Source organism: Poecile atricapillus, chromosome 35 (genome assembly GCF_030490865.1).
Source record: "Poecile atricapillus isolate bPoeAtr1 chromosome 35, bPoeAtr1.hap1, whole genome shotgun sequence".
Lineage (NCBI taxonomy): Eukaryota > Metazoa > Chordata > Aves > Passeriformes > Paridae > Poecile > Poecile atricapillus.
The window spans coordinates 757,980-784,619 of NC_081283.1; the positions used below are offsets into that span (position 1 = coordinate 757,980).

Here is a 26,640-nt window from a genome sequence, read left to right on the forward strand (position 1 = left end):
GCCATTTCCTTTAGCTGTCCTAAGAGGCCCCTTAAAGGATATCCCTTTCCCTTTTGCTAATTTTCAAACCTGTCCCAAGAATTTCCAACCCGCTATCCTATTATCATCCTATCTCCAGGCCATGGCCCCCGATTTACCTTTTGGATGACGGCAACATGAATCCATGTTAGACCTGAAATGAGTCTGCCTCGGAAGGTGCTATGATTGCTGGTTAGCCTCTTAGTCAGCTACAAGAAAGAAAACCAAAATCAATAGATGAGTTTAGTGGCATATGGGCTCAATACCAACAAGCTGGCTACCTGCCCTCTCCTAAGTGTGCCTAGGTCCTAGAGTCTAAGATTATGGCTGTTACTATGATTCACAACTGGGTTAGTGAGAGGCAAAGTTACATGGCATTTCTTTGAGTGCTGTGGATGCACTTGTGTGCTGTGAAATGTGTAAACGCATCTACTGTGGTTGTGAAAAGCCTTAGGGGGTCCTCAAATGGACACCATTTCCCACTGTGCTGCCTTCAAACCTGCCCAACAGTAACTCCTAACCAGGTGCCCCACTCACCCTCCCTCTCCTGGTAACAATTCTCAACTTACTCCTCTAAAGCCTTAATTTCAAACTGTGGGTACGGAGGAGCCCGCTGGGCCCGAGATACTGGCCCTCCCCTGGAGAGGAGATACTTCTCTGTAAGAGCGACACAATGTCGCTCCCAGGGGTCTTTGAGTTAGTTATGTTAAACTGTTGTGTTTCATTGGTGTTCCCCCCTGCTGTCCCACCCCGATACAGGTATCTCGGGCTTCCCCCCGCCCCTCTCCTTCCCCATAAATATCCCGGGTTTTCCTCTGTTCGGGAGATTCGCTGTTACCAGCACCCTTTGCCGAAGCTTTGCCTGAATAAAGGCTTGTGCCTCGGTGGAACGCTGGACCAGCTGTCTCGTCCCTGCTTCCTGTGTTGCCTGCCGCCGCCGCCACCGAGCTGAGCTGAGCTGAAATCACTATACTATTACTGAGCTGAGCTGGAATCACTGGACTGCTCGAAGCTGCTCGCATGCGCTTCGGGCCAGCCTTTCTCAAGGCTGCTTCTGGAGAAGTCGCGGTGTTCCGGGCTTTCCGCCGCCGCGGCAAGTGGCGCCCGACCGTGGGGCTTTGAAGAAGCCCTGAAGAAGCGTCCGCCCGCACCTTCAGCTGCGAGGCGAGCCGCCGTTGGAGCCGCCGCCCCTCGAGGAAGCTTGCTTGCGTTCTAGCAAGAAGCGATCCAAGAGGCTGCGACCGGGACCCTCGCTGACCATCTGGGGCAAGGGAAAGCCCCTGAGGACCGGTCGTCAGGTGACCACCCACCCAGCAGCTTTGTTTTCGCCCGCCGGCATCTGCCGAAGAGAAATTGTAAGTGTATCCCGTGAAAGGTTTTTTCTTCGGGCTTTTTTTCTTTTTTTTGCTGTTTTACTGTTGGGTGGGGAGTGAAAAAGGATGGGGAATGAGTCCTCTGTATTGAGGCTGACCCCACCTGAGAGGGACTTTTATATCCAAGTTGTAACTACCTTAAAAGTGGGAAATTTTAAGTTTTCTAAAGGGGATTTAAAAAGATTTATTCATTGGGTTTTTAAGCATTTTAAGATTAATTCGGACTCTGCTAAATCAGGAATTTTTTGGGATAATGTGGGGAGAAAGTTATATACAGTTCAAGCTAAAGGGGATTTTTCTGTTGCAAAGTTCTTTCCTGTGTTTCAAAATATTATTTTCTCATTGGAAAAAGAGGGAAAAAAAGAAGAGGGAGTTTTGGGTCCCCAGTTAAATCCCCCAACCCCGTCAGCCCCTCCAGGTGTCCCTGAACCCCTTTCCCTATCTGAGAGCCAGTCGGCGGGTGGACATTGCCCCCAGGCACAGGGCTGCTGCCGTCTCCCTGACACCCCCCCACCGTCTCTCTACCCGTACCAGGGTGGCAATGGCCATGCCGCTCTGGGTCTTTCCTCTACCCTTTCTCCTATGCCCTCACACCCGGTTGTGTCCCCCCCAGTTCCTAGCGTTAGCACAGATGGCGCCGGCAGCGTGGCCAGCCCCGCCATTTTGTCCCATTCACACCCCGGTTTTCCCGCCCTCGATGCCCAAAATGGCCGCTTTCCCACCTTCACCCCTTCTCTTCCTGCCGCGTCCTGCTCCTCCTCCCCCCCCACTGCGTCGTTGGGTGTAACCGCGTCGGGCCCTCCCCCATCCATCGGGAAACCCCTCCCCATCGCGGACCCCGGTCCTGTCCCTTTGTGCCGGGGCCCCGTCCCCAGCGGCGCGCCCGCTCCAGGGTCCCAGTGCCCCGGAGGTCGGGACGGCTCCGGCCGGAGAGGGGCCACCCCCGCTTCCCCACGCAGCCACAAAAGGGCCAGCTCTAGACACCCGAGCCGGCCCCGCGCTGCCAGCAAGCACCCCCCATCTCCACTAGGAGATGAGAGCAGTGAATCTTCTTATTCAGATTCTGAGTATGAAGATCACTGGGCTGAGGTGCAGAGGGAAGCCACACGGGCGGGGAACTCAGCTCTGTCCCAGAAAATACTTGCCTTTCCTGTAATAATGAGGAGAGACAGGACAGGGGCACAGGTTGCTGCATGGGAATCCCTTCACTATAGGGAACTGCAGGAACTTTGCAAAGCTGCCGAGGAACATGGCAGGAGTTCACATTTTTTTAAACACTTGTTGGAAGCCTCCTTCTCTGCCCACGTCATGGTCCCTCATGACATCAAAAATATTATGAACTGCCTCCTCTCTCCAGCAGAATACATGTTGTGGGAGAGGCAGTGGAAAAAACATTTAAAGCAATTGGCAGATGTTTATGCAAGAGATGCTAACAGACCCAATTTTACTTTAGAGCAATTAGCAGGAGAAGGAGATTTCCAAAAGCCCCGAGATCAGGCCAGGGATCTGCCTGAAGCAGCTTTACAGGATATAGCTAATGCTGCTAAGATATCTCTTTTTACCACCCCTGATGATAAAGTGCCAACGCAGTGCTTCACCAATATTAAGCAGGGGGCAACTGAGTCTTTTATTAAGTATATTGATAAGTTAAAAATAGCCATTGAAAAACAGATAGAGAGCCCTCAGGCACAAAAGGAATTATTAGTAAAAATAGCAATGGCCAATGCTAATCAGGAGTGCAAAGCAGTTTTGCGAGCCCTCCCTCTGGACCCCGAACCAACCATAGATCAGATAGTTGAAGCCTGCACCAAACACTCCTCTGCCTCAAGTGAGAATACAGTGGCACTTGCAGTGGCTAAAGGAGTGGCAGAGGCGATATCTGGAGCTTATGCTGCAGACCCCAATAGAAATTGTTGTTTTAATTGTGGTGAGCCTGGACATTTTTTCAAAGACTGTCCGGAGAGACATTCTATACAACCGCCAGCCCACCAACGATTCCCCAGACAGAACTGGCATTCGGGAAACTTCAAGCAGAGCGCGGGACGGCCCCGCACTTTGACATCAAATCAAATGCCGCACCGCTCCACCCCTCCTGCCAAACCCACCATCCTGCCTCCACGGGGACCCCAATATTAAACCCAGCAGGTGGAGCGCTTCAGATGGGAACCCGCCGTCAACTGGTAACTAGACTCTCTTTATATATGAAAGGTGACTGTGTTTACAAAGTCCCCACAGGGAAACGTGGACCACCAGGCGGTCCCTCCAACATCTTAATACTTGGGGATCCAACTAACTGTCCAGGACAAATTCATGCTGTTCCTGAAGTCCAGACTATATACCCTGGAGATGAAATTTCCATCTCTTTGACCTGCATAGACCCTCCTTATTATTTAAAGGAACAGACTCCTGTGGCACAGGCCTTTTTACTTCCCAGTGACTGCCCAGATCATGTTCCCCTCAACCCCAGTGCTATGTGGACACAGGTTGTGGGCTCCTGCAAACCCATTGTGGACTGTAGCCTGTTTTGTTATGGGGAAAGGATTCAGCGCCCAGGAATGCTAGACACTGGAGCAGATGTTACCATCATCGCCCGCTCCGAGTGGCCAGACAATTGGGAATTACAACCTGTAGCAGGCATGATTTCAGGAATTGGAGGGATGATAGCCTCCATGAGGAGCAAACGGAATATTGTCATCGAAGGACCTGAGGGACAAATGGCAACCATCAGGCCATTTGTGGTGAGAGCACCAATCACCCTCTGGGGACGGGATCTCCTGTCCCAATGGGGAGCTTCTCTGAGGATTCCCAGCAGGGATTTTTAGTGGGGATCACTGAGAAGCGCGCCATGCCTACCATCCCCCAACTCACCTGGAAACAGCACCATCCAGTGTGGGTTGATCAGTGGCCCCTATCTGAGACCAAACTGCACGCACTGGAAGCCCTCGTAGAAGAGCAGCTTGCCAAGGGCCACATCACTGAGACCAATAGCCCTTGGAACTCCCCTGTCTTTGTCCTACGCAAACCAGGCAAAGACAGGTGGAGACTCCTTCAGGACCTCCGGAAGATCAATGATGTCATTGAAGACATGGGCCCCCTCCAGCCTGGCATGCCCTCCCCTTCAATGCTCCCCCGAGATTGGAAGCTGGCTGTCATTGACATAAAGGACTGTTTTTTCAACATACCCCTCCACCCTCAGGACGCCCCCAGATTTGCGTTCTCGGTTCCCTCTCCAAACAGACAAGCACCTTTAAAGAGATACCATTGGCTAGTCCTTCCTCAGGGGATGAAAAATTCTCCTACCATCTGCCAATGGTACGTGGCCCGCATCCTGTCACCTGTGAGGACCCTGTTCCCAGATGCCGTCATCCTCCACTACATGGATGACATCCTGGTTTGTGCTGCTGACGATGACTATCTGCACCGGACTTTACAAAAAACTATCCAGACAATCGAAGACGCTGGATTTGAGATCCGTGAGGACAAGATCCAGCACACCTGCCCGTGGACCTACCTGGGACTCCAGATCCGTGAGCGGACCATCGTGCCCCAGCAGCTGAGCATCAAAGACGACCCCAAGACCCTGCGGGACTTGCATCAGTTCTGCGGGTCCATCAACTGGATACGCCCTCTGCTTGGGGTAACAACAGAAGTCCTTGCACCCCTCTTCAACCTGCTCCGTGGCAGTGAGGCCCTCGATTCACCACGCTCCCTCACGCCGGAGGCTCGAGAATCCATCACCAAGGTCCAGGAGGCCCTGTCTTCACGGCAAGCCCACCGGTATGAGCCCAGCCTGCCCTTCCAGCTGGTTGTCCTGGGTAAGGCCCCGCGCTTACACGCACTCATCTTTCAATGGGACACTGCATTGAAGGATCCTCTCCTTATCATCGAGTGGATCTTTACACATAACCAGCCCACTAAGACTATCACCACTCCACAAGAAATCATGGCTGAACTCATTAAAAGAGCTAGAGTCCGTCTCCGCACTCTCACAGCCTGTGAGTTCACCTGCATCTTCCTCCCATTGGCAACTGGAAGTTTGGAGCCTTTGCTCCAAACCAATGAGAGCCTTCAGTTCGCTCTCGATAGCTATTCAGGCCAAATTTCTATACACCCACCTGGCCACAGACTTTTCAAAACCACATTTAATCTGGTCCCCAAATCATTACAGAGCAAAACACCGCTCCAGGCCCTGACGGTTTTCACAGATGGCTCAGGGAAATCCCACAAGTCAGTCATGACTTGGAAAGACCCCAGGACACAGAAATGGGAGTCTGATGTCCAAGTGGTCGAGGGATCACCACAAATTGCTGAATTAGCAGCTGTTGTCAGAGCTTTTGAAAAATTCCAAGAACCTTTCAATCTCGTGACTGATTCGGCTTATGTGGCTGGAATAGCTATGAGAGCAGAACATGCATTTCTAAAAGAAGTCTCTAACCCAAATTTATACAAATTGCTTTCTGAATTAGTATATCTTATCTCCCACAGAAAGCAACCTTACTATGTCATGCATGTGAGGGCGCACACCGACCTCCCAGGTGCCATTGCCGAAGGAAACAGGAGGGCAGACGCCTTAGCCATGCCTGCTGCAGCAGCCAATGTCCCTGACATTTTCGCACAAGCGAAATTGTCCCACCAGTTCTTCCACCAAAACGTGCCTGCACTGATGAGAATGTTCAGACTACCCAGAGACCAAGCTAGGGCAATAGTTGCCACCTGTCCTAATTGCCAATCATTCCAAATACCGGTCGTTAACTCCGGGGTTAACCCCCGAGGACTTAACAGCTGCCAGATATGGCAAACCGATGTCACTCACGTCCCGTCCTTCGGGAGAGTCAAATATGTACATGTCTCCGTAGACACCTTCTCTGGTGCAGTGTTTGCCTCAGCCCATGCAGGAGAAAATGCCAAGCACACCATCCGACATTTTCTCCTTGCTTTTGCTACCCTGGGAGTCCCAGAACAAATTAAAACAGACAATGGACCTGCTTACACCTCTCACAAATTAAGAGACTTTTTCAATGAGTGGGGGGTGAAACACACCACGGGCATTCCTCATTCCCCTACAGGGCAATCAATAGTAGAAAGAACCCACCAAAACCTAAAAAGAGTCCTTGATCACCAGCGAGGAGGAACAGAGATCATTCCTCCCATTGAGAGGCTCTGTAAGGCTCTATATGTCATGAACTTTCTAAATTGCTCGCCTACAGAGCCTGACCCCCCTGTAATACGGCACTTCTCTAACTCAACTCATGCCAAACTCACAGAGAAACCGCCAGTGCTGATCAAGGATCCTGAATCACAACGGACATCAGGACCCTTCCCACTGATTACCTGGGGGAGAGGGTATGCGTGTGTGTCCACACCATCAGGACCTAAGTGGCTCCCAGGGAAAAATGTAAAACCTTACTTAGGCCCTACAAACCCTGCACCAGATTCAGAATGTTCAAAGTCTCCTGAGACCCACACAGGTCCAGAAAAACAGCAGCCCACTGCAGCCTGGAAGCGGAGACGTCGTCGGAGTCCACAGAACCGACCTGCCACCAGACCAACAACCAGACAGAGGCCAAACCGTCCTGCTACCAGAGCTGCAACGAGACGACTGCCAACGTCACGCCTGACACCGTGACAGTACGCAAATCTTCTTAACTCCCTCCCCCTTCCCCTTCTTGCCCTCGTTGCCTAGCCCAAATTGCCAGCTTACACCCAAGTGCACCTCTGCTGCTGCTGGTGTCGAGTCTTGTGTCCCCAATACACAGAATAACCTTGCTTATAATTGTTTAGTTTTTTGTTTTTGTTTTTTTTTTAAAGAGGGGGGAGACGGGAGAGGAAAGGGAGAAAGAAAACAGCTCCCCCCCTCTCCAAAAATTAGAGCTAATCTTCTATGTCCTGTTGTAGAAAATGGAGAGCAAAACCATCCTTGAGTTCCTGATGTCCCTGATTATCTGGATGCTCCTGAAAACATCAGCTGTGGATGCCTGGCTAGTAGCACAGCCCCAGGAGAACGTGTGGATCACCCTCGCAAAGACACTCCAACAAGAACACATGTGCTTGTCCACGGGCAGTGCCACCAACCCTCTAGACCTTTTGCTCCTGGCCCATGGACATGGCTGTGAGGAGTTTAACGGACTGTGCTGCTTTGACCTCTCCAGCCCCAGTGAAGGCATCCACGCCCGCATCCAGAGACTCCAACACACGGTCCAGGAACTCCAAACTGAAAAAGAGCCCCAGTGGCTTGAGGACCTTTTTGGGAACTAAGGGCTCAAAGGATGGGTTGCCTCCCTCCTCAAAAATATTTTTTTTTCTTGGGTTTTCCTAGTTGTTATTATCTTCCTAAGTATGTTTTCATGTTTTAAGAAGCTATCAGCTAACTCTCTAGGGGATGCCTTTTTAATAAATAAAGAAGTGGGAGTTGTGGGTACGGAGGAGCCCGCTGGGCCCGAGATACTGGCCCTCCCCTGGAGAGGAGATACTTCTCTGTAAGAGCGACACAATGTCGCTCCCAGGGGTCTTTGAGTTAGTTATGTTAAACTGTTGTGTTTCATTGGTGTTCCCCCCTGCTGTCCCACCCCGATACAGGTATCTCGGGCTTCCCCCCGCCCCTCTCCTTCCCCATAAATATCCCGGGTTTTCCTCTGTTCAGGAGATTCGCTGTTACCGGCACCCTTTGCCGAAGCTTTGCCTGAATAAAGGCTTGTGCCTCGGTGGAACGCTGGACCAGCTGTCTCGTCCCTGCTTCCTGTGTTGCCTGCCGCCGCCGCTGCCGAACTGAGCTGAGCTGAAATCACTATACTATTACTGAGCTGAGCTGGAATCACTCGACTGCTCGAAGCTGCTCGCATGCGCTTCGGGCCAGCCTTTCTCAAGGCTGCTTCTGGAGAAGTCGCGGTGTTCTGGGCTTTCCGCCGCCACGGCATCAAACGTTATCTTTGACACCAGGCAGATCCTTTTCGTGACACGATGAATCTGCTGAAAAAAATCAGAAGTGTCATACTCAACACAACCTAGAATTTCAAGAAGCTGCACTCCAAAAAAAAAAAAAAAAACCAAACAAAAAAACAAAAAAACCAACAAAACCAGAAATTATAAAAGCACCTTACCACCCCTAAACACACAACCCAAAATCGTGAATTTAAATACTCCCTGTGTACAATACCCTTTTCTTTACAGTCTCTTCAAAGCCTTTGTTGCTTTAGATGCCAAAAAGCATCTGCTAAAAACAAGTTGGGATAAGCCAAAAGAATGTCTTCACTGAAATGAGAGGAGAGCTCTTACCCCAGCTGATCCCAAAGAGGGAATGAAGCCCCTTAGCAAAGGCTGGGGTCAATATACCCCTAATTGAGCCCACCTCTCATTCCCACCGTGCCCAGGAAAAGGGAGGAGACAAATCCCACAAGGTATAAAAGCCTGCAGATGAGATGCAGCTGTTTGGCTCCTCTGACTTAATTTCAAGGTGAGTAAAGGGCTTCGTATAGAAGAAAACTATAACCCTAAACTTCTTCTGTGAAAGAGCAATACTTTCTTTTTTGCTACAAATACTTTGAGCAAAAAACCAGAAAACTGGTAAGAAATAAAACTTTGTTTTGGTAGTAGAGCTAGGTAAATCGGACAATTTGTTGTTAACTTACATAATTGTTCCTTAATGACCACTAAGCAGAACTCCACATGTGACTAAGTAGAATGGAGAAGAATAGTAATGATATGAAGGGTGTACGGTGACCTCTTATCTGTATTATAAATATAATATAATATCTCTATTATAAATAAAAATAAGAAAAATAATACACTCCTGGGTGGTGTTATTGTTATATACATGCCAGGCTTACTTTCATCTGAGATATTTGCTCCTGGGACATGAGTAGAAGTGCCCTGAAATGCAGTTTTAAACCCTTAAAATGCTAAAAAAGGCAGAGCTTCCTTTAAGTGAATCCCTTAAAATGAGGAAATGGGGCAGTTACCTCCACTTAAACTGATGCAATGTCAAATAAATGGCTTCTCCCCTATAATTTAATCCCCTAAAATACTGGGAAGATAAGGGTTTTCCTCACTTTAAATCTCCTGTGATGGAAAAAGGGGGGGTTTTCCTCTCAATCCAAACCCTTAAAAATGAGGGACAGTTTAAACCCTAGGACAATGAAAGGGGGGGAGTTACTCTTAATTCAAAGGCATGAAAAAGCATGGCCAAGGTTTTCCCCTTCTATTTAAATTGGAAAATAATGGAAAAAGGGGATTCCCTGTCCATTAATGCCCATAAAAGCATAGAAAAGGCAGGCTTTCCTTGCATTGAGACAAATAAAATTGCAAGGAAAGTGGATTTCCCCACAATTTGCACACAATTATGGAAAAGGAAGATTTTTTCCCCTCAATTTAGCCCCCTTTTCTCCTAATAAGCCCTCTCTTTTCAGGGAACGCTATAAAGTCCCCCTGTCAAGGGACTGACAAGATAAAAGGGGAAAGTTGAAAAGCTCTCCCCTGGGACCCCGCATGCTGCCCTGCCTGCTCAGGTGCTTCCCATTGGATTAAGGGGTTTCCCTCGGCATTTTCTTGAAGCAGTGCTCCATGCTGGGTGCATGCAGCTGCTTCCCAGCCCCTGTTGGGTGCTCTAAACGTGGTTCCGGGAGGAACATTCAAGAAGACCCTATTGGACCCCCTGGAATAGGAGCTCCCTCTGCAGGTATGCACTGGTTGATCCTCGGAAAAGAGATGGACACGCCTGGAGGTGCTGCACCTTGCAGAGAGGGGAAGAAAGATCCTGCCATGTGATTCCATCCCCTGCCCAGCCCTTTGTCTGCCCCAGAAATACTGGGGTGCCTTGCTTCCCCCATCCAAAAGTTGGGCTGCCCTTGAAGTGCCAAGTACCTCTGACAAACGGACATCAGGAACCTGGGGGGTGAGTTTTCTTTCCCATGGAAAAGGGATGCAATTTGTGTCCAGGACCCCAGTGGCCTGAAGCAGGCTTCTGCCTCCGAAAATTACGAACAGAACAGGATTCCTCCCGGACACAAGCTGCTCCCACCTATAACCTGGGCTGCCCTTGGAGTGCCAAACGCCTCTGACAAACTGCCATCAGGAACCTGAGGGGTGAGTTTTCATTCCCACAGAAAAAGGGCAGCTGTTCATGTCCAGGGGCCGCGAGCAGGCTTCTGCCTCTGATAATTACGGATGGAGCAGGATTCCTCACGGATACAAGCTGCCCCTACCTAGAATTTGGGCTGTACCTGTAGTGCCAAACGCCTCTGAGCAGCTGACCTCAGGATCCTGGAGGGGGTGAGTTTTGTTTCCCATGGAAAAGGGCAGCTGTTCGTGTCCAGGGACCCGTGGCCGCAAGCAGGATTCTGCCTCTGAGAATTACGAACAGAGCAGGATTCCTCCCGGACCCAAGCTGCCCCCTCCTAGAACTCGGCCGGCCAAATGCCTCTGAAAAACTGACATCAGGAACCTTGCGAGGGGCGAGTTCAGCTTCCTATGGAAAAGAGCACGCCTCCGACTCCCCCCGCGTCCGCCCAGGGCGCCCCTCCCCCCCAAAAAACCCTCCCCCGGGAAGGAGCCCACCCCCCAAAAAAATTAGGGAGGGACAATAAGGACCTCTCACCATGAGTGGTGAGGTGGACTTGGGGGAGTCGGGGGGGGTGTCCAGGTCAGTCTGGTTTGGGGGAACACTGTGGGGGGGATATTTTAGGGAGGTTGTGGTTCAGGGACGCTGGTGAGTTTGTGGGATACACGGCGATATGGGGGCTACTGGGCGATTGGGCGATACTGGGGTGACTGCGGAGACTGGGGGATATTGGGGTGTCAGTGATAATGGAGAGGATGGGGAATTGGGGGAGTCTGTGTGGGCTGGGGAAACTGGAGGTTAATGGGAGGATTGGGAAGTACTGGGGGAACTGGGGAGACTGGGGAATTAGGGGGACACTAGTGGGCCTGGGTGGTACTGGAGGATGCTGGAGGACCGGGGGGTGCTGGGGGATACTGCAGAGAGGGACTGTGGAATTGCAGAGATTATGGAGGGGTTACTCAGGTTTACTGGGGGGAACTGGGCGAATGGAGGGACTGGAGAATACTGGGAGGGACTGGACCACTGGAAGAACTGGGGGCACCAGGGGATTAGGGGTTAATGGGAGTGACTGGGGAATACCGGAGGTTTGAGGGATTGAGGGTTACTGGGGGGACTGAGAGACTTGGGGGTACTGGAAGTGACTGAATGATTGGGGGGCGGATCGAAGATTATTGGGGGATTCTGGGGGGACTTGGGGCACTCTAGTCTAGGCAGTGGGCCCAAGACTCACTCCCCACACCCCCGAACCGCCCCCGAAGCTCCCAAACGATTCCCGGAGCCCGCCGCGCTCGGCCCCAGGCCGCGCCCCTTCAAGCGGAGGCGCGCCCCGGGCAGGACACGCCCCCTCCCTTCAAACCAAGCCCCGCCCCCGTTGCCAAGGCAGCCGCTGTGGCGGGAGCAGAGGCCACGCCCCCCGGCCGGGGCCGCTGCGCCGCTCCCCAGCCCGGAACCGCCTTGGCGGGAGCACAGCGCGGTGAGAGCGGGGCGGGGGCGCGGGAGAGAACGGGGTCTAGGGGGAAGAACGGTGGGGATCCGGGCTAGGGGGGCACCGAGGGCACCGCGAGACCGTGGGGACCCGGAACAAAGGGCAGTAGCCACACGGCGGGGACATCGGGAGGGACATCGTGGGGATCCAGGACAGAGTGGGGGCACTGGGGTGACACTTGGGAGTGTAAGGCCCAGGGCGGGGTGGGGTGCTCTAGGGGGACACTGGGAGGGCTCAGTCCCGAGGCAGGGTGGGGACACCGGAGGCACCTCGGTGACCCATCTACCTCCAGTTTGTGGAGCACAAAGTGACCCCTTTCCACCCCCACCCCGAATTTTTGGGGCCCAGGGGTGGCCCTCTTTTTTCTCCACTTTTTGGGCTGCGTGGTGACCCCTCTCTCCCAACCGTTGTGTCCTAGGAGTGACCCTACTTCCCTGCGAGATTTTTTGCCCTGATGGCAAAGGACGAGCGAGGGACGCTGCTGGAGGTGCACCAAGCTCTCCCGGAGGAGCAATTTGAGACCCTCAAGTTCCTGATGGAAGGGCAGGTTCCTGCCGGGCTTTTGCGCTCAGCATCGCGCCCTGAGTTGTGCCGCATCCTCCTCCAGCGTTTCCCGGGGAATTCCCTGCGTGTAACCGCCGGGTTCCTGCGGCAGCTTGGCCGCCTCGACCTCATCCAGCGCTTCCAGCTGCCCCTGGAAGAGCAAATCCCGGAGGAAACTCCCTGGGAGCCTAACGGGGACACCCCCAAGGTGAGGGGGGACCCCACTTCAGGACGTCTTCCTGGTGGGATTCCAGCTCCACCTATGAATCCCCGGCGCTTGACGGAGAAGGAATTGATGCTAGTCGCCAAAAGACTGGGAAAAGAGTGGCAGGAAGTAGGAATTCTGCATCTAGGGCTGGAGCAGAGCCGGCTGGAGCAGATCCAGGAGGAAAATCCCGGCAATCCCGTCCTCTGGAATTTTGAGATGCTGCGGGAGTGGTGGCGGCGGGAGCGACAGGAGGCCACGGTGTCCCGGCTCCTATCCTGCCTTGAGCACGCCCGGCTTAATCCTGGAATTCTCGACTTCCTCCAGAGCCTCCAGGGGGATTGAGGGACCTTCAAACCCCATTCTGTGGGGAGAGTGGTGTGATATCAAATTAATGTAAAATTGGGACCATTAAATGCTGTTTTATTCCATGAATGTGGAATTTTGGGATCAAGCGCTGATTTATTCCTGATTTAAAAATTCCAGAAGGAAGTCTAGGCTCTGCTCCACTTCCTCAGGGATGGAGGCAGCAAGTTTTGCGGTACTCTCCCAAGAGTTTTCTGGGTGCTGACAGATCCCCTTCCATACAAATTCCAACCTCTGTAGCTTCAAGAAGTCATGGGAATTTCAAGAGAGTCACAAGGCCACAACATCCTGATTCCAGAATCCACAACCCCCTCCGGAGCTTCCAGGGGAATTGAGGGACCCCCCCTACACCCCAAACCCCATTTTGGGTCGGGGAGTTCAATTATTATCAGATCAGGACCATAAAATGCTGGTGTATTCCATAAGTGTGGAATTTTGGGGACATTTCCATTTTGGAATATGGGGAGATAATCAAGACTCTGCTCCCCTCTTCCTCAGGGATGGTGGGCAGGTTTGGGGGTCTTTCATTGGAGTTTTTGGGAGTGCTCACAGATCCCATCCCAATTCCTGGATCTCATCCAGGAAGAAGTCCAGGTCCTGGCGGGTGACAGCAGGATTGGTGATAATTTGTCGGAAAAAGTTGACCCGGGATCCATGAGGTTGGTATCCCACCATCATGGAGCCCCTCCGGATCATCTTTTCCTTGATGGCTGGGGCCACCTAGGGGGAAGCACCATTTCAGGAGGATTTTGGTTTTATTTTTGGGTGATTTTTTTGCAGGATTTGGAGGGCTGTTGTGGAGGGGAATTTGGAATTCTGAGCTCACCTTTCCCAGTTTGTCCCAGAATTCCGGAGAGCTTTCTTGGCCCCGCAGGCTGGGTGGGATGAACCAGAAGCAGAGGTTGATGAATTCCGGCTGCGGGGAGAGGAAGAGGAAGGAGATCATGGCCAATCACCCAATTCCCAGAATTTGATGGGGAATCAGAACTCCAGGAATTCAGCCATGTGTATGTAATTGTCTGGGACGAACCTGCAGGATTTAATCCTCCAGGATTTAAAACTCCAAAAGGGAATCTTCCAGGATGATTTAAAACTCCAGGATTATTTAAATCTCTGGGATTTAAATTTGAGGATTTAAATCTCCAGGGTTTCAGCCTCTGGGGTTAATCCTCAGGGATTCAAACTTCTGGAGAATGATTTAAAACCTCCAGGATTTAAACCTCTGGGATTTCAACCCCTGGGGTTATTTAAACCTCTGGAATTCCAATCTGCAGGATTTCAGACTCTAGGATTTAAACTTCTGGGATTTGTCCTCAGGGATTTAAACCTCCAAGATTTTAACTTCTGGGACAATTCAAATATCTGAGATTTCAGCCTCTGGGATTGAAAACTCTAGGATTTAAGCCTTGTGGATTCAAATCTTCAGGATTAATCCCCTGGGAGTTAAACCTCCAGGATGATTCAGACCTGTGGCATTCCAGCCTCCAGGACTCTTGGGTGTCCACATCCCATATTCTAGCATCATCCCTACCTCTGTCACCAGCTGGAATCCCTCCCTCCTCTTCACCTGCTCCAGCAGATACCTGGGGGGGAAAAAAGGGGTGAAGCCCAGTTTGAGAGGTGGAGGGTCCCCCCGATCCCAGGGCTCACCGAGTAGCAGCAAATGCCCGCTCCACACGCTGTCCCAGTCCCCAGGTTCCCACGGCTTTCCAGAGGATCCAGAGCTTGAGGCCGTCGGCGCGGCGGCCACACTGGGGGCTCTTGTCCCCTGTGTCCAGGGACACATCATAGAACTTGTCCCGCTGGAACAGGTACGAGGCCCCCACACCGTGGCAGCGCTGCAGGAGCCCCTGGGAGGGGCAGGGGGCACCAAAATTAATGAGGGGGCCCAGGGAGGCATCCCAGAGGCAGGAATTCAAGATGGGGGGCACCTACAGAGCTGTCACGGAGCAGGAATGCTGAGCACTGCAGCCCCACCATCAACAGCTTGTGGGGGTTCCAGGTCACTGAGTCGGCTCTGGTGAGGGGAAAACAACAGAGTTTGGGGGGGGCCTGTGGGGAAAAGGGCATCCCCAAAAACTCAGAGGGGGAAGCATGGGAGCCTTTTTTGGGGGCAGGGGGAGGGACAAACCTGTGGATGCCAGCAAGAAGGTGACGGAGTTGGGGGGAGAGGAGGGCACTGCCCCCCCATGCCGCCTGCAGGGAAAGCGGGATCAGCACCCACAAGGGGATCCTCGGGCACCCCACAACCAGAGACCCCTCCTGAACTCACATCCACGTGCAGCCACAGCCCATGGCGGGCACAGACGTCGGCGATGGCGTCCAGCGGGTCGAAGGCACCCAGGACAGTGGTGCCACTTGTGGCACACACGAAGAGGGGCTCTGAGCCCTGGGGAGCATTAGGGAGGGGTCTGGGGGTGTTGGGGGGTGCAGGAGGCATGGAAGGGGGTAGAAGGCAGTGGGGTACAGGGAGTTGAAGGTGGCCAGGATGGTGGCACAGACAAAGGGGCTCCATGTCCTGGGAGGGGCCATTTGATTTGGGAGGGTTTGGGGGGAATCTAAGAGGGTTTGAGGGGGATTTGCAGAGGATCTGAGGGGGTTTGGGGGGGACCTGGGGAGGCTTGAGGGGGATTTCAGGGACAGGGGGACACAGAGGGTTGAAGGTAGCCAGGATGGTGGCACAGACAAAGAAGGAGGTCTGAGTCCTGAGGGAGCATTTGGGCAAGCTTTGGGGGTGATTTGAAGGGGATCTGGAGGGGTTTTGGTTGACCTAGGAAGGCTTGGGGGGATTTGGGCAATAGGGGACAGCGGGGCACAGAGGGTCAAAGGTGGCCAGGATGGTGGCACAGAAAAAGAAGGGGCTCTGAGCCCTGGGTGGGCATTTGGGGGGACTTTGAGGAGTCTCAGGAGGTAGATTGGGGGGATCGGAGGATACTGGGGGACATTGGGGGTGCAAGAAACAGGATTCAGAGGACTTTGGGGCAGATAGAGGACTTCAAGGGGGGACAGGAGGCCTGGGAGGACAGGGGACATTGGGTGCATTGGAGAGTTGAAAGGACGGGAGGGGGGAATTGGAGGAGATTCAGGTTATTTGGGGAGATATTGGGGGAACATGGGGGGGTTTTGTGGACATGGAAATGGCTTTGGGAACACTGGAGAGGCTTTGGGGACTTAGAGGGGTATACATGGACATTGAAGGAGCTTTGGGAATACTGTGAAGGCCATTGGGAATACTGGGGAGGCACTGAGGAGTTTGACGGACTTTGGGGACACGGGGGGGTGCAGCCTCTCCTGACCTCAGCTTTCACCCTCTGGATCTCCTTCTCCAGCTCTTCTGGGATCATCTTCCCCCTGAGGGGAAGGGAGATGGATGGAGACAAGGAGGGACCCCTTGACCTGGGGCCCCCCAGGACCTCCCAGCACCCACCTCTCATCTGTCCGCACCAGGTGAACATTGTCTGTGCCAATTCCCAGGAGAGCAGCTCCTTTCAGGATGGAATAATGGCTCTGGACAGGAAAACAGGACCAGGATTGGGGGGACCCAGCAACCAGATATTGAGTAACCTCAGGGACCAGACTTGGGGTAACCCCAGATTTTGGGTAATCTCAGGGACCAGACTTGGAATGACCCCATGGATCAGATTTCGAGGTGACCCCAGGGACCAGGTTTTGGGGTGACCCTATGGATCAGGTTTAGGGCAACCTCCAAGGATCAGCTTTGGGGTGACACTAGGATCAGGTTTTGGGATGACCCCAGATGAACCTCTGGATCAGGTTTTGGAAGGGGGAATCTCAGGGATCAGGTTCAGTGTGACTTCAGGGGCCACATTTGGGATGACCCCAGGGACCAGGTTTGGGGTGACCTCATGGATCCAAATTAAGATGATCCTGAGGATCAGGTTTTGGGGTGACCTGGAACCCCCCACTCCCACCTCCTGGGATGCAAACAGGCCCAAGCGAGGCAGGTCCCAGTTCCCTCTGCTCCGGCTCTCTGGGAAACGCTGGAATCGCGCCACGTTCATGGCCAACATGTTGGACATAGAGCCCCCTGCCCAGGGACAGGGACCTCTATGTCATCCGTGGGGCACCATGGACAGGCTGCCAGGGGTAGAGGGTGGACAGGGATAACCCTCAGGAAGGGTCTGAGATACCGGGAGCAAAGATCCCATCACCGCTGCTCCACCCCACAAGTTCTCGGAGCTTGGCCAGGACCTGCTCCTCCATCAGCACCAGCACTGGGGCCACCTCATATGTGTATCTGGAAGGGCCCAGCAGCAGTCAGAGGGTTCCCCTCCACCTGAAACCTCAGAACTCCAAACACCTCCCCCCAGAGCCTCAGCACCCCAAAACACAGCACCCAAAACCCTCTCCCCAGAACTCCCCCTCCATCAGCACCAGCACTGGGGGCTAGATCAAGGGAGTCAGGACAGGGTTTTGGAGGTCCCTCTCATCTGGGCTCCTCAACACCCCCAAAATCCTCCCCCCAGCACCTCCCACTCCATCAGCACCAGGGGCTCCTCATGGGTGGATCCGGGGGAGGGGGGAGTCCCCCCACATGCCAGCCCCCACTTGGGGGTGTCGGGAGCTCACGGGCTCGTGTTGAGGGTCTCGGTGAGGAACCGCCCAGCCAGGGCGTGGTGGTCCAGCCCTGAGAAAAGCTGGTTGAAGAACCGGGGGTGACCTGGGGGGACATGGGGTGGTCAAGGGAGAACATGGGGGGGACAGAGAGAGATATGGGAGGAGATAGGGGGAAATGGGGGGGAACATGAGAGGGTTGGGGATGGCACATGGGGGGTGGGACACAGGAAGGTAAGGGAAGGACCTGGGAGGTTCAGAGGGTGTATAGGGGGGTCATAGGGAGACTGGGGAGGTGGGGAGGGGATATGGAGGGCAGAATGGGAGGTGGGAGGAAATGGGAAAATTGGGGGGCAGGGGGGATATAGGAGAATTGGGGGAGACCAGGAGACACATGGAGGTCACATGGGAGGATCAGGCGTGGCTGGGAGGGAACAGAAGGGACACGGGGGGACATGGTGGGGGGTTCAAGGAGTGGATGTGGGCGGAAATGGGGGGGCACAGGAACGGTCAAGGGAGACACGGAAGATCAGGGGGGATATGGCAGGCACCACAATGTTTGACACTGGGTGGCACCGCGGGCCAACACTGGGAACCGCTGCGGCTGAAACAGGACCGGCTGGGCTGAAGTGGGAGGTGCCTTGCCAAACTGGGAGTTTGTGCAGGGCTGAACTGGGAGACACCGGGCCTGCCCTGGGACTGTACTATTGTGTACTGGGAGCGCACCGGTGCGGACGCTGAGGCGCAGCACGTCCCGGCAGCGCTGCAGGAGCCGCTCCCGCCCCTCCCCGTCGCTCCGGAGCTCCAGATCCAGCAACTCCCGCAGCTCTTGCGGCTCCTTCCAGTCACACACCTGGGAATGCGCTGGGAATGACTAGGAGGGACTGGGAACGGGACTGGAAACCGCAGAGGAAATGGGCTGGGAATGGCGTTGAGAATGGGACTGGGAATGGAAACAAGATTGGGAATGGGATCGGGACTGGAACCGGCTGCCAGAATGGGAATGGAACTGGCACCGGGACTGCGAACAGAATGGGGAATGGGAATGAGAATGGGGCTGGAAGTGGGATTGCAAATGGGACTGGAAATGAAAACAAGATTGGGAATGAGACTGGAAATGAGAATGCAAGTGCAACTGGGACTTACTCCCAACTCCAGTCCCACTCCCAATCCTGTTCAGAGTATAAAACTGGGAATGGAACTGGGAATGGGACTGAGAACAGGATTGGAAATGGGACTGGCTATTGGAGCAGCACTGGAAGTGGGACTTCTGTTAGGAACAGGATTGGGAATGGGACTGGAACTGGGATTCAGAATAGGAATGGGAAAGGAGCAATGTTGTGACCCCTACCCCCTTCCATGTCTGCTTCCAGTCACATGCCTGGGAATGACTGGGAGCTGGATTGGAAATGACCAGGAATGAGAATGGGATTGGGACAGGGAATGACTGTAAATAGTACAGGCAATAAGGAGGGATTGGGGACCCCACCCCCTCCCAGGGGGCTCGTTCCAGTCACACACCTGTGGGGACAGGAATGGGATTGGAACTGGGATTGAGAATGGGACTGGGAATGGGATTGGGACTGGAAATGGGAATGTGATGGGGTGGTACTGAGGACCCCAGCCCCCCGAGTGCTCCGGTATCCCAACCTTCTGTGTCACGTCCATGCTCTTCCGCACGCCCTCCTCCAACAGGATCTGGAACACTTCCTGCAGGAATTCCTCCCCAGCGGCGATGTCCAGACCGGGATCATCCAATGGGATGCTGTCCCCAATCCCAGAGGGCTCAGCCATGGCAGGAGAACACAGGGACACCCTGAAATGCACCAGGAGGGACCCTGGCCCTGAGATTAGCAGAAGGTATTGGGATGGGGGGGTCCCAGGATGAGCTTCTCCTAGAAGGAGATAATTCTGGGATAAAGATCTCCTGGGATCTCCCTGGATGAGCTTCTCCCTGGAAGGATATGCTCTTGGGATAAGGTTCTCTCAGGATCAAATTCTCCTGGAATAAGGTGATTCCAGAATTCTGTTATTGTGGGACAAGATGATCGCAAAATTAGTTGTTCCCAGGATGGCTTTCTCCAAAGATCAGGCTCTCTGGACTCAGGTGCTCCCAGCTCCTCTCACCTCTGCCAGCTGGAATTTTCCAGGATCAGGTGCTGCCAGGACCAGGTTCTCCTGGGATGAGGTGATCCTGGGACCAGGTGGTCTCAGAATTAGGTGCTCCCAGGAGAAGCTTTTCCTGGGATCAGGATCACCTGGATCAAGCTCTCCCAGGGTTAGACTCTCCCAGCTCCTCTCTCTCCCCTCCGCAGAATGGAATTTTCCTCTGGCCTTATCGCCAAGGGACAAGGAGCAAAGTCCAGGACTCAAGAAGGGGCCCGGAGGGTTCTGGGGACAGGGGGCAGAGTCAGGACTGTGTCCCCAGATCCATGGTAAGAGGGAAGAGTGGTGACCCCATATGTTCTCCAATTCCCAGTGTCCCCACAACCCATTCCCAGTGTGACCCCCACCGATTCCCAGGGTCCCCAAACGTATTCCCATCGTCCCTGCTGTCCCCAGTGTATCTACCCCTATCTCTGGTGTATCCCCCCAGCCTGTCTCCCCCACCACTATTTGGTGTCCCCCTTGTCCCCAGTGTCCCCATTCCCTCCCAGAGCCCTTCATTCCCAGTGTGCCCCCAGTCCCAGCGCTCCATTTCCAGTATCCCCCTCAATTCCCAGACATCACGAGGAGGGCCAGTACCTGCCCCGGGGGGCAATAAAGGGGTACAGAGAAAAGGAGGAGAGCAGCCCTCAAAAGGAGTCGCGGGGGAGACCCCAAAGGGAGGGATGAGAGTGAGGAGGGGCCCAAAGGGGGGTTGTAGTAGGGGGTCCCCAAGAGTGGGTCGCGAGTAGGGGCAGCGGAGGGGGGCGCCGGGAGAGGATTGTCGGGTAGGACGGTATCGTTGCCGCTCCCGGGAGGTGGGGTCGGGCCGTAGTCAGTCCCGCTCTCGGTGAGTCAGGGGGGATGCAGGGGGTGGGTTCCTCTCCTGGGGGTGGGTCGGGGAGGGTCGGGGGCTCTCGGAGGGGGTCCAGGCCGTGCCGTTGCCATGGCAACTGCCCTCACCCACGATGGCGGCGCAATGCTCGGCGTCCCGCCTCCTCTGTGGGCATGCGCACTCCTGCCTTCACGTCCGCCTGGCGCCCGTCGGTCCCGGAAGCGGCGGCGGGGGCGGGGGTTTCCGGTTCCGGGTGGCGGCGGCGGCGGCGGGGGGGCGGTGGGGCTGGGCTCGGGCGGTCGGAGCGCGGAGGGGCTGCGGCAGGTACGGACCGGTCCCCCATGACACCCCCCGCGGGACCCTCCGGCACCCTCGCGGCGACCCAGGCCCCGCCCAGCACCGGGGGGCTGTTCCCACCGGGGATGAGGGGAGGGGAACGGGCTAGGGGTGGGAGGGGGATGGGGAGGGATTGGGAGGAGTTGTCGAACGAGAGAGGCGACCCCGATCCCCGCTGTGGCCCCTCCCGGTGTGACCCTTCCCAGGTCTTTCCCTGGTTGTGACCCGTCCCCGGGACACCGCCGCTGGGACCCCCTGGTAACTCCCCCCTTCCCTCCCTGAGATCTCCCCGATGTGACGCCCCCTGTGCCCTCCCCCTCCCCGGTCACTCCCGGTCTGACCCCTCGGAGACTCCTCGCTTTGGTGACCCCCCCGTGTTACCCCCCGACCCCCGCAAGCCCCGCCGATAACAGAGTCCGCCGGGATCCCCCAAAATCGTCCCCAACCCCACCTCCCCCTCCCCTGGGACCGCCCCCCCGGAGTCACCCACCCCCGGGACCCGCTTTCGCCCCGTTCCGCAGGGACACCCCTTGTTCTTGGGATTTCCCCCCCAGTGTCATCCTGTCCTGGGACACCCCCCCCCAAATTACCCCAAATAAGAAATCTGTTCCCCCGCTATCCCCCACTCTGAGATACTTCCCTTTGGGCCCCCTTTGACCCTCCCTTTTCCCATTGTTTTTCCCTCAGGCGGATCCCCCTGGATTCTGCTCCATCCCTGCAGATCCAGCGCCCGCCCAGCTCGGGGGGTCCCGGCTTTGGGGGGGGGGGGCCCTGCCCTGTGTCCCCCCCCTTCCTGCCCCAGTGGCCCCCCCAGGAGGAGGAAGAAGAGGAGGAAGAGGAGGAGGAAAGGAGGAGGAGAAGGAATGGCGGCACCGTGGCGGGTACTGGAGCCCGCCCAAAAATCCATAAAAATTTACTGATCCCACCTTTTCTTACCCCAAACGAGCTTTACCTGGGCGAGAAGTAAGGCCAAAGGCTCCCACAGCATGGCTCAGGTAATGAGCCCCCACCCCCTGCATCCTGACACCCCCAGGCCCAGGAATTTGGGGGAACAACAGCCCCAAAAAAATGGGGAAAGGGAAAGAAGAGGGGAGGGAGCCGGAGCTTCCCTCCCCCTGCACCAGGGTGGGGGGTGCCTCCCCATCCCCCCATCCTGCTCCAGGAAGATATTCAGGGATTATTGCCATTTTCCCCAAGATTATCCTGATTTTCCCCAGAAATATCCTGAATTTTCCCCCTAGCCCAGAGGGCCTGTCAAGCCTCAAAAAAGGAGGTTCAAGCTGCCCCTCCATACTTGGGGTTGTTCCCAGTCTTCTCAGGATTATCCCAAAATTTTCACAGTATTATCCCAAATTTTTCCCAGTATTACCCAGTTTTACCCAAGATTTCCCAAATTTTCCCGGTAGCTTTTAGGGTCCCAGGAAAGGTGGGTCAGTAGTTTAGTAGGCAGTTTGGGGGTGTCTTTACCTCCCCCCATCTTCCCCTCCCCACTTTCGGGGTTTTTCCAGAGTTATTCCTGAATTCTCCCACTTTCCGCTGGAATTGTCACAGTTTTCCCTGAAATAATCCAAATTTTCCCCAGGATTATCTTGAAATTTCCTGTTATCCATTAGATCCTTTCTAGGCTGGAAGAAGGGGTTTCAAACCCCAAACACACCTTGGGGTCTTCCCAGAGTTACCCCAGGATTATCCCAGTTTTCTCCAGCATTCCCCAAATTTCCCTGGTAGCCTTTAGGTCCCATCAGGCCTCAGATAAGGGGTTCAGCCCCCACAAACTCTCCTTCTTTGGGGTTCTTCCCAAAATTATTGGGGAATGATCCCAAATTTTCCCCATAATTCCCCGTTTTTTCCCTGGGATTATCCCCTCATTGTGGTTATTTCCCATTAACCGTTAGGTCCCAACAGGCCTCAGAAAAGGAGATTCAGCCTCCTCCATTCCCAGTTTTGGGGTCTTCCCATTTTCCCTTGGGTTTATCCCACTTTTCAATAGGCTTATCCCAAAGTTGGTGCACAATTCCCTTGAATTTTCCCATTTGACCTTAAATCCTCATTGGGCTGAAAGAAGAGGGTTCAACCCCCTCTGTTCCACTTCAGGGTCGTCCCAGAATTATTCTAGGATCATCCCAAATTTTCCATGACATCATCCCAAAGTTTTCTCAGGATTATCGCAAATCTCCCTCGAGATCATCTCAAAGATTCCCCAGATTATCCCTAATTTCCCATCAGGGCCCAGAAGCAGGGGGGTCCTGCCCCACTCCCCACTCCAAGGGGCACCCCAGCATTCCTGGGCTGTGGGGCTGATCCCAGGGGTCCCTTCCTGTTCCAGGCGAGTCTCCTGGCCTGCGAGGGGCTCTCGGGCGTCTGCCTCGTCCCCACCGTCGCCAGCAAGAAGATGATGCCCAAATCCGGCGGGAAACAGGATGGGAGCCGGGAACGGGGCTCCAGCCCTGACCTCCTGGTACGGAGTGGGAACCCCTGGCTGGGATCTGGCACCTTCCACTGGGTGATCCTACCTTTAATTGGGGAATTCCACCCTTTAATTTGGGGGTTTATGCCTGTAGTTGGCTTTTCCAACTTTTAATTTGGAGGTTTCCAGCTTTCATTTCCTTTTACTACCTTTAGTTTCTTTTTTTTCTTGCTTTTATTTGGGGGTTTTGGACTGGTTTTTTCCCTGCTTTAATTTGGGCTATTCTGCCCCAAATTTGGCATTTTCCACCTGTAATTTGCCTCTTCCTCCTCAAATTTCAATTTTTTCTCCCCGTATTTATCCTTTTGCATTTTTTTTTTACCTTTTCCAGTTCTAATTTTGCTTTTTCCTGCTTTAATTTGGCTTTTTCCTCCTTTAGTTTTCCTGCTTTAGTTTGATTTTCTCACTTCTCATTTGACCTTTTCCTGCTTTGAGTTTTTTGTCCTTTCATTTCCCATTTCTTTGCCTTACTTGATTTTCCTTCTTTCACTCACCCTTTCCTGTCTTTAATTGGACTTTTGCTCCTTAATTTGGATTTTTCCTCCTTTATTTGGCCTTTTCCTATCTTGGATTTTCCTGTTCTAATTCTATTGTTTCCCTTTCAATTCCATCCCCTTATTATCCCCCAACCTCCCCATTCCCTGCTCATCCTGAACCCCCCTCTCCAATTTCCTGCTCCTGTTTAACCTCCCCAATCCCCCCCCCCCAATTTCTGCCCCCCCAATTTCTGCTTGCCCAATCCCCCCTTCCCAATCCCTCCTCCCCAATTCCTGCCCCCTTCCCAATCCCTCACAATTCCTGGTCCCCCAATCTGCCCTGCAAATTCCTTTCCCCTTCCCAAACCTCTCCCTGCCAATTCCTGATCCCATAATCCCCCCTTCCCAATCCCCCTTCCCCAATTCCTGCCCCTCCCACTTTCTGTCCCCCAATCCTCCCTTTCCAAACCCCACCCCAATTCCTGCCCCCACCAGTCCCTCCGCCAGGATCCTGACAAGCCCCGTGCCCACAAGGACGACGATGCTCCTGAGGCCTCCAACCCCAAGAAATCCATGAAAAAGGCAGGTTCCCTCCCCCAGCGGGGGGGTCCCCCCTCGATTTTGGGGTCGGGGGGGGGTCAGGGGGCCATCTCGGGGGCCGCTGACACCCCCTCGCCCCCCCCGGCAGCGCCGCAAGCGGGTTCCCGGCGCCGAGGGACTGCAGAGCTCCTCCCGCCGAGGATCCCAGGTTTGCCGCCGCGCCGCACGAGGAGGAGGAGGAGGAAGACAATCTCCCAAACTCCGGCAGGCGCAGGACGGCCGGGGGGGGGGGAAATTTGGGGGCTGCTGGGGGTCCCCCCGGCTCTGAACCCCGAAATCCCCCCCATTTCAGATGGTGGTGATTGAGCAAAACGGCTCCTTCCAGCTCAAGAATTTCATCTGTGACCACTGTTTTGGCGCTTTCCGGAGCAGTTACCACCTCAAACGGCACATCCTCATCCACACTGGTAATGACCCCTCGTTAATGAACAGCCCCTCCCCCCAGCCCCCCGCGCTAATTCCCGCCCCTCTCCCCGGCGCTAATTCCCGCCCGGAATTCCAGGGGAGAAGCCATTCGAGTGCGACATGTGCGACATGCGCTTCATCCAGAAGTACCACCTGGAGCGGCACAAGCGGGTGCACAGTGGGGAGAAGCCCTACCAGTGCGAGCGCTGCATGCAGGTATTCCCGAGAGAATTCCTGTGGGAATGTACGGGGCACCTCTGGGATCCACAGCACCAGCCCCAGAACCGACCCCCTCCTTGTCCTCGCAGAGCTTCTCCCGCACGGACCGGCTGCTCCGACACAAGCGCATGTGCCAAGGCTGCCAGACCAAGACCCCTCCCGACTCCCAGCTCTTGCTGTGAAAATCGGGAAGTTCAGGGGGTGTGGGAGGGGGGTGTTTCCTCCCACACCCCCCCACATCACCATGCTCTGCCTCACCTGGATTTCTCAGCCCCTCTAAGGATGGGGAAGAACCCAAGTGCTGCCAGTGTGGAAAAACTTGGATCGTTCCTGCCCTCCGGCCTAAAAACTTGGATTATGATCCCAAAAATCCTCTTGGAATCTTCGAGTGCCCCCCCCCTACCATCATTATACCCCTGAATCCACCCCTCCCCCTCTTAGGAAGGACTGGAAACCCCCAAACTGCCCAAAGTCCCGTCGGATCTGGGATACCTGTGCACAGGTAGGAGGGTCCCACTGGGAATAGCAGCATCAATCCCTGTCTTCTTTGGGAAAAGGAGGAAAACTGAAGATGTTGGGGGTGCTTCAGCTTGGGGGGGCACCCCCATTTTTTGTTTTTGGAAAATAGGAAAAAGGAATTCGGGGGCTCCCTTTGAGCAGTGCATCCTGTGGGATGCTCAGCGGTACTTCCCATTTCATCTGGAACTCCTTCAGATTTTGGGGGGGTTTCTCCTACTTCTGTGTGGTTTTGGGGTGCTGCCTATGTCCCCCCATGCTGGGAGGTTTACACCCTGGGGCAACAGAAGGGTAACTTTGAGGGCCCCCCCAGTTTCCTGGCAAATGCCTGGATCAGGGGCTGGGGGGGGGGGGGGGGGGGGGGCAGGAGCAGCCACAAGCCCCAAAAAACACGAGGGGTGTCCCTGTTCCCCCCATCACATACTGCTCCAAGGGGCAAGAGAGATATTTGTGCCCTCCCCATTTTTGTGACCTGAACCCCCTTTCAAAACTGTGGGAGTTTTTGGGGGACCCAAATTTCTGGGACCTCCCCCAGTGATACTTCAAGAAGGACTTTGGCTCTGCTTAGCCTATTTCCCCAAATTTGTGGGGCCCAGGGGGGGCAGTTTGGGGGCTCTGGCAGGGGCTGGGGTGCTGCAGGGGATTGGGAAATTCAGCGGGGGGGGGGGGGGGTTGGGGCACTCCAGGGCCCCCCACCCGTGAGGGCTCCCAGTGCTGTTACACACACCCCCCATCCAGCTTCATTTTTGGGGTGTTGGGATTTAGGGTTTAATACAGTTATTTTGCTAAGGGGAGGGGGGGCACCAGGGTGTAGCCCTGGGGGGGGGGGGGGTGGGGGTGGGTGTCACTTTTAAATCGTAGTTTTTTCTAAGGGTCCCCAAATTTTGTGTCCCCCCATTCCACTGTGTCCCCCCAGTGTTTCCCCCCCCCCCCCACTGTGTGTCCTTCCCCCTCCTTTAGGGTTTATTTAAATAAAAATTTGGGTTTTTGCTTTTTTTAACCACAAATTTGGGTCCTTTGGGG

The 26,640-nt window shown here is 54.4% G+C and overlaps 3 protein-coding genes across 6 annotated transcripts; 2 read left to right on the plus strand and 1 right to left on the minus strand.

Annotated features, from left to right (window-relative positions):
• The first annotated feature begins 11,685 nt into the window (after positions 1-11,685).
• On the plus strand, positions 11,686-13,468 carry LOC131590864 (uncharacterized). The gene is made up of 2 exons (XM_058861215.1): positions 11,686-11,917; positions 12,348-13,468. Exon 2 carries the CDS (start codon positions 12,384-12,386, stop codon positions 13,020-13,022), a length of 639 nt encoding a protein of 212 aa, XP_058717198.1. The 5' UTR covers positions 11,686-11,917; positions 12,348-12,383; the 3' UTR covers positions 13,023-13,468.
• On the minus strand, positions 13,442-19,889 carry CSAD (cysteine sulfinic acid decarboxylase). The gene is made up of 15 exons (XM_058861213.1): positions 19,746-19,889; positions 19,269-19,434; positions 18,345-18,471; positions 17,634-17,724; positions 17,195-17,301; positions 16,976-17,091; positions 16,471-16,550; positions 16,340-16,394; positions 15,316-15,432; positions 15,175-15,239; positions 14,979-15,060; positions 14,694-14,893; positions 14,575-14,626; positions 13,870-13,959; positions 13,442-13,763 (listed from the first exon to the last, which is right to left on the minus strand). The coding sequence occupies exons 2-15, from the start codon at positions 19,410-19,412 to the stop codon at positions 13,590-13,592; spliced, it is 1,500 nt and encodes a 499-aa protein (XP_058717196.1). The 5' UTR covers positions 19,413-19,434; positions 19,746-19,889; the 3' UTR covers positions 13,442-13,589.
• A 42-nt stretch (positions 19,890-19,931) lies between these two features.
• ZNF740 (zinc finger protein 740) lies at positions 19,932-26,442 on the plus strand. Of its 4 annotated transcripts, none has more exons than XM_058861218.1 (8): positions 19,932-20,053; positions 21,622-21,929; positions 23,261-23,392; positions 24,373-24,459; positions 24,566-24,625; positions 24,770-24,884; positions 24,980-25,098; positions 25,191-26,438. In XM_058861218.1, the coding sequence occupies exons 2-8, from the start codon at positions 21,921-21,923 to the stop codon at positions 25,281-25,283; spliced, it is 615 nt and encodes a 204-aa protein (XP_058717201.1). In that variant the 5' UTR covers positions 19,932-20,053; positions 21,622-21,920; the 3' UTR covers positions 25,284-26,438. The 4 variants fall into 4 exon arrangements, with proteins under 4 accessions (XP_058717201.1, XP_058717199.1, XP_058717202.1 ...); XM_058861216.1 differs by having other exon boundaries at positions 19,938-20,053; positions 21,622-21,815; positions 25,191-26,440; XM_058861217.1 differs by lacking the exon at positions 19,932-20,053 and adding an exon at positions 20,848-20,922 and having other exon boundaries at positions 21,622-21,815; positions 25,191-26,442.
• The last annotated feature ends 198 nt before the right edge of the window (positions 26,443-26,640 follow it).

Coding starts and splice junctions, on each gene's coding strand:
- LOC131590864 (XM_058861215.1), top strand. CDS start 12,384: ATGGCAAAGGACGAGCGAGGGACGCTGCTGGAGGTGCACCAAGCTCTC.
- CSAD (XM_058861213.1), bottom strand. CDS start 19,412: ATGGCTGAGCCCTCTGGGATTGGGGACAGCATCCCATTGGATGATCCC. Junction 17,092..17,194: donor TGATGGGATCTTTGCTCCCG/GTATCTCAGACC, acceptor GTCCCTGGGCAG/GGGGCTCTATGTCCAACATG. Junction 14,894..14,978: donor TCCTGCTCCGTGACAGCTCT/GTAGGTGCCCCC, acceptor TGCCCCTCCCAG/GGGCTCCTGCAGCGCTGCCA.
- ZNF740 (XM_058861216.1), top strand. Junction 23,393..24,372: donor GCTCCAGCCCTGACCTCCTG/GTACGGAGTGGG, acceptor TGCCCCCACCAG/TCCCTCCGCCAGGATCCTGA. Junction 24,885..24,979: donor GCACATCCTCATCCACACTG/GTAATGACCCCT, acceptor CCGGAATTCCAG/GGGAGAAGCCATTCGAGTGC.